At 44.8% G+C, this 6,000-nt stretch overlaps 1 protein-coding gene across 5 annotated transcripts in view; it reads left to right on the forward strand.

Annotated features, from left to right (window-relative positions):
* SHQ1 (SHQ1, H/ACA ribonucleoprotein assembly factor) overlaps positions 1 to 2,490 on the forward strand; it is a 105,291-nt gene extending 102,801 nt beyond the window's left edge. For all 5 annotated transcript variants that reach the window (XM_089654803.1, XM_089654802.1, XM_089654804.1 and 2 more), the window contains exon 12: positions 1,509 to 2,490. In XM_089654803.1, coding sequence (XP_089510929.1) covers positions 1,509 to 1,620 — 112 coding nt within the window. In that variant the 3' untranslated portion in view covers positions 1,621 to 2,490. The remainder of the gene's footprint in view (positions 1 to 1,508) is intronic.
* Positions 2,491 to 6,000: the final 3,510 nt, after the last annotated feature.

The following is a 6,000-nucleotide window of genomic DNA, read 5'->3' on the forward strand; positions in this document are numbered from 1 at the left end:
ATACCTTTTTTGTGTGAAATACTTGATTTTCAGGAAAAATATCAAGGGTGCCAACAATTTCGGCCATGACTGTATGTATGGCAGGCCTTATGTATGTATCTGTACTGTATGTTTATGGCAGGCCTTATGTATGTATCTGTACTGTATATGTATGGCAGGCCTTATGTATGTATCTGTACTGTATGTATATGGCGGGCCTTATGTATGTATCTGTACTATATGTGTATGGCGGGCCTTATGTATGTATCTGTACTGTATGTGTATGGTGGGCCTTATGTATGTATGTGTATGGCGGGACTTATGTATGTATCTGTACTGTATGTGTATGGCGGGCCTTATGTATGTATCTGTACTGTGTGTATGGCGGGCCTTATGTATGTATCTGTACTGTATGTGTATGGCGGGCCTTATGTATGTATCTGTACTGTATGTGTATGGCGGGCCTTATGTATGTATCTGTACTGTATATGTATGGCGTTCCTTATGTATGTATCTGTACTGTATGTATATGGCGGGCCTTATGTATGTATCTGTACTGTATGTGTATGGCGGGCCTTATGTATGTATCTGTACTGTATGTGTATGGTGGGCCTTATGTATGTATGTGTATGGCGGGACTTATGTATGTATCTGTACTGTATGTGTATGGCGGGCCTTATGTATGTATCTGTACTGTATGTATATGGCGGGCCTTATGTATGTATCTATACTGTATGTGTATGGCGGGCCTTATGTATGTATCTGTACTGTATGTATATGGCGGGCCTTATGTATGTATCTGTACTGTATGTATATGGCGGGCCTTATGTATGTATCTGTACTGTATGTGTATGGTGGGCCTTATGTATGTGTCTGTACTGTATGTGTATGACGGGCCTTATGTATGTATCTGTACTGTATGTGTATGGCGGGCCTTATGTATGTATCTGTACTGTATGTGTATGGTGGGCCTTATGTATGTGTCTGTACTGTATGTGTATGGCGGGCCTTATGTATGTATCTGTACTGTATATGTGTATGGCGGGTCTTACACTCTAGCCAGGGTAGTAGTTTATTGTCTCCTTTCATGATATCTGTAAATCTCTACAGGCATAACTTTTTGTTTTTTCCAAAGCTAGTCACAGTAAGCGGATGACCTAATCTTTACAGCCCGGACTTGCAGTATCACAATGCAGATTGCCTTTATTGTAACCTTGTCTTCCCCCAACCATCCCTCTGTGAAGGGTTATCATGGGTTAATGCTCTAATACTGACTATCTGGCATCTTGGCACAAGCCATCTGCACAGCACACCGCGTGAAGTGCCGGATAGACCGGGGAGTTCGTGGCACATAGCTGACGTCCCCTGGAGAGACACATGGCAGATTGCTCAAACTTTCTTGGCTGTTACTGTGACAAGAGCGAGCCGGGCTCATTGTGTGAGGGGGACGCAGGAGAGATGAAAAATAAAATGTTTCCAGCTGAACAAGCTGCCAGTAACCGAAATATAACTTCAATGTCTCTCTCCAGGACATCGATAGCGGGCTCTGCCTGGCAGATAACACCGGGCAGAGGAAGCCGGAGAACCGGGAACACTGCGACAGCGGCAGCGCTACTGAAGTTCAGCCAGTCACATTGCTGAGCAGAAATAAGAGTTGGAGGAGTGTGAAGAGTTATTTTCCCCATAGGAATTCTGCAATGGGATACAGTTTCCATTTCAGAACAGTTTCAAGGGAGTACTTGGAGGATGCAGAATCGTTTTAATCTAAGGTTGATTTATCTGGCTGTATTTTAGCTTTAGGCAGATGCGGGTTACCTAAAGTATCCAGTAGGGTAAGGGGGGAGGGGAAATAAAAAAAAAATTGGTTTGATTTTTGTTTTTCTTGAGTGTTCCCCTATAGCTGAATTTTCTTACCTGTTGATCCTGCCAGTAGAGCTGTAAACGGTCTACCTTCTTTTTTTTTTTGTTAAGAGTTCTGTCCCACAAGGGATAAAGTACATGTAGTATTGTCTGCCATATTATTACATTGTGACGGGAGTCACTTTGGGTGGGGGGCCCATGGAACCCAACTCACTTTGGAGACGTGGGGAGACCCCTGTCTCAGCTCCCCATATCCCTCTTATGTGTAAGTCACCCTGTGCCTGTTAGAGGTACAGGGTGATCTGTCCTAATATTGTGTAGACATGTATAGGTGGGGTGGGGGTTGTTGATTGTTTAATGCCATGTGGTTGCATCCCATTGTTCTATTGTGTGTCTTGCTTGGGAGCAAACTATTATGGGATGTATGTGTTTATGTGTATTAGCTTATTGATGGGGGGGGGGGGGGGGTCTCCAGCAGCCCTCCCTCCTGATGGCACTGTCTGCTGGTGTGAAGTTTGAATACCTGTGCTTCTCTTGTTGCTAAGTGTAGATTGCCCCGCCCTGTGTCATTATGCAGGGAGGGGGGACTGTCCTCTGAGTGTATAAAAATCCATTTCAAGTTTCAAATAAAGAGTTCCATGTTCAGACAGACTGGTGTCGTCTAGTCTTGTATGGTCAGCTGTGGTGTCTGTTGTCGGTGTTCGGACGGGGAAGCGGTATTTCAACGGAAGTACCCAAGTGCAGTCTGGGGTTGGTTCCGTTACATACATGCTTTGTAAACCTACCTACTTGATTGGAAAAGGCTCCCTCTTACTCCCGAAGTGGCAGGAGGGATGGGAGGCTGACCCCCATCCCCCACATTTGTCTTGCCTTTGCTTATATTGGGCACGTGCTCCAAGGCCACCCAACAACATAGCTAGCAAGGAGGAGACTGCTCCTGGCCACTGCATCTGACAGACGGACAGATGGTCATAGAGGTGAATTGTTGGGTGGGCAGAGCATGATGAGGAACCCAGGGACTAGTTATCCATCAGGTCCGCTTATCCTGTGATTAAAAGTGGACACTACTGTGTGGATTCTAAAGCTGCTATTGATTTGAAAAATGGTTATGGAATCTGCAAGCTGCTGCCAATCAATAGGCTAAGGCAGGGGTAGAAAACCTGCGGCTTTCTAGCTGTTGTGGAACTACATTTCCCATGAGACATTGACAGTTACAGCTATGACTTGCAGAGGCATGATGGAACTTGTAGTCCTGGAACAGCTGGAAAGCCGCAGGTTGCCTACCCCTGGGCTAAGGGAACTGATGGGGAACTAGTCTCTCAGATATCCCTATCAGGCTTTGCCCACTGTCAGTGTGCCCTGCCTCATTGGTTGCTAGGATGCTGGGGCCTGAATCCTAGCAATCAATGAAGTAAATCCTTATTAATAATGTTTCTTAAAGTGGAGCTCCACCCAAAAGGGGAAGTTCCGCTTTAAGGACTGCTCCCCATTAAGGATTGGCACCTTTGGGGGGCGGAGCGGATACCCAGGGGGGCGGAGCGGATACCAGCTCCCACTTCCGGTCTGATCGCCTAGGCGATCAGAAGCAGAAGGTGTCCTCCCTCCCTGTAGTCTTTTGGGACATGTGACAGGTCCCAGAAGACTACAGGACCATTCATGAAGCGCAGAGCTACTCGCGCATGCGCAGTGGTTACCCGGCTGTGAAGCTGCAAGCTATCACAGCCAGATGCCCACACTGAAGATGCCGGTGCCTGGAATGCAGGACAGCTGGTGAAACGGGCAGCAGGGGACCAAGGGACAGGCAAGTGGCTGTTTTTTTTTAAAAGTCAGCAGCTACAGTTTTTGTAGCTGCTGACTTTTATTTTTTGACAGCGTGAGTGTAACTCCACTTTAAGTATCTCTAGTTTCAAGGACCTCTTTAAATTGTTGCAGCCAGAGACACATCTTAAAAGCGACACAAAAAAGAACTACATGAATCTGTCCTATACAATCAGGACTGTTACTGAAACTGTTGCAGTACTTTTTATGAATTTGCTTCAGGATGTTTTAAAGCCAATACCACCAGAAAAGTGTTGTAAATGCTTTACGAAGTTCCTCCCCATAATGTTCTGGGGGTTTAAAGAAGATCTATCATATTTTTTACAGTTCTGTCCCCATTTGGACAAAGCATATGTAGTACTTTGCCCCATGTCTCTTAAGTGGCTTCTAACCAGGGGCGGACTGACCATTTGGAAACTCGGGCACCACTCAAGGGCCCGGGGTCAGTACGGGGCCCCATGAGATGCCCCCTGGTACCTTTTTCATAGGCTTTTTTGAGTTTGGGCAAGGACACAGGGACCCCATGATCCCCTATTGCCCGGGGGCCCCATGAGTTGTCAGTCCGCTCCTGCTTCTAACCCTAGTTATGAGGTCTGACTTGCCCCCTTCCCTCTTTCCACAGCCGACAACCACTATGAAGGAGACGGCTGATTCATAGCTGCAGTTTGTCTTGGGCTGAGCATTCTCCTGGGACAAGTAACGGCGAGAAGAATGCACAGGCTGTTACCCCCCCCATACAGTCTTCATGCCTCTGCTTGTCTTAGAAAAGTGCAGCTATGAATCAGCCATCTCTTTTATAGCTGTTGTCAGATCAGCCGGGGCAGGTTTGGTACTCATAACTTGGGTGAGAAAGCACTTATGAAAAAGTACTTCATATAGATTGCCCCCTAGGCAACAGAACTGTAAAATAAAAATTATGATAGATATTCTTTAACCTCCTTGGCGGTCTGATTATTTCAGATTTTTGGTGCTGAAAGCGGTACATTTTTTTGCATGGAAATATGTATTTTTTTTATTGTAGGCCTGTAATTTAGGAATAACTCCCTGAAATCTGTCCGAACAAGAGTCTAGTAAACATTCCGGATATTTTAAAACTTGAAACACGAAATCATAAATTATAATTTAATAAATAATCATAAAAATAATAATATAATAATAAATTTAATTCAATAATATAATCAAACCAAAAACACTGAAATTTGAAATATTGCGCCAAGTTCGCACATCACTGAGCAAAGTCGCAAAATCGTTTTCAGTGTCTGATGATGAATTTCCCCCATGAATCATTATCACTCAATTCTGCAAGTAGTTCTGATTTACTATTGCTGTTCTCTAGCCGGTCTAAAACCGATTTTGACCTAAAGGGACGCTTTTTGGACGCCATGGACTTTTCTCAGTTTCCAGGCAGAAAGAACAGTCAAAATGCAGGCAGGGCACAGGGCAAAGCAGTAGGGACAAAATGTATGTGAAATGGTTTGATACAGGAATGTTTTGCTATGAAATATTTTAAAATTTGCTGCCGGTTCCGGCGCCCGTACGTCCTGACGTCACAGGGACCGGAACACGGAAGCCAGATGCCGGTATCGGCCGGAGGAGATGCCCGGGGACGCTACAGGGGACACATCGCGGGAGCGAAGGACAAGGTAAGCGCTGTAGGGAATCCCTGTGCAACGCCGCATGGTAAGCCCGAGTGTAGCTCGGGGTTACCGCTTTTGGTACTGAAACTTTACCCCGAGCTACACTCGGGAATACCGCCAGGGAGGTTAAGTACATACTGGCTTTGGTGTGAAAGAACAGTATGTACAGGAAGCATTTTCAAATCTTTTAGTGAGTTTTGATTACCAACCTAAGTTCCAGCATGGGAATATTACACACTGATCTTAATTTTAGTGCTGAATGTCAATTTAACTACTTGCAGACCGCATACTGTATATAATTTGTAGCAGAAAGTAAAAACATTTTTTTTTTCAAAGTTTTTAGTCCTTTTTTTTCATTTATATCACAAAAAATCAAAAAAGCCCAGTGGTGATCAAATACCACCAAAAGAAAGCTCTATTTTTGTGAAAAAAATGACACCATTACCTGTAATGGCTCTGCTAGTTTTCACAGTTGTTCACCCCCTAGGTGGCGCTACTTCATATTACTAGAAATTAGCTTTCCATTCCAACACTGGCAGCTCCACCAAGGGTGCCTGAAGGGCAAATAGATAAAGACTTCCCACTCTGCATTTACACGCTGGGTGGCCTCATTTGAAGGTTAAAGCAGTTAATGAGGAACATCTTGAAGTGGACAATTAGGAAGACAATTGGCTGTGGTATTTGAAGTGACCATCCTAAGCCCCAG

Source organism: Staurois parvus, unplaced genomic scaffold (genome assembly GCF_062004578.1).
Source record: "Staurois parvus isolate SC_StPar_1 unplaced genomic scaffold, SC_StPar_1.0 ptg000799l, whole genome shotgun sequence".
Classification (NCBI taxonomy): Eukaryota; Metazoa; Chordata; class Amphibia; order Anura; family Ranidae; genus Staurois; species Staurois parvus.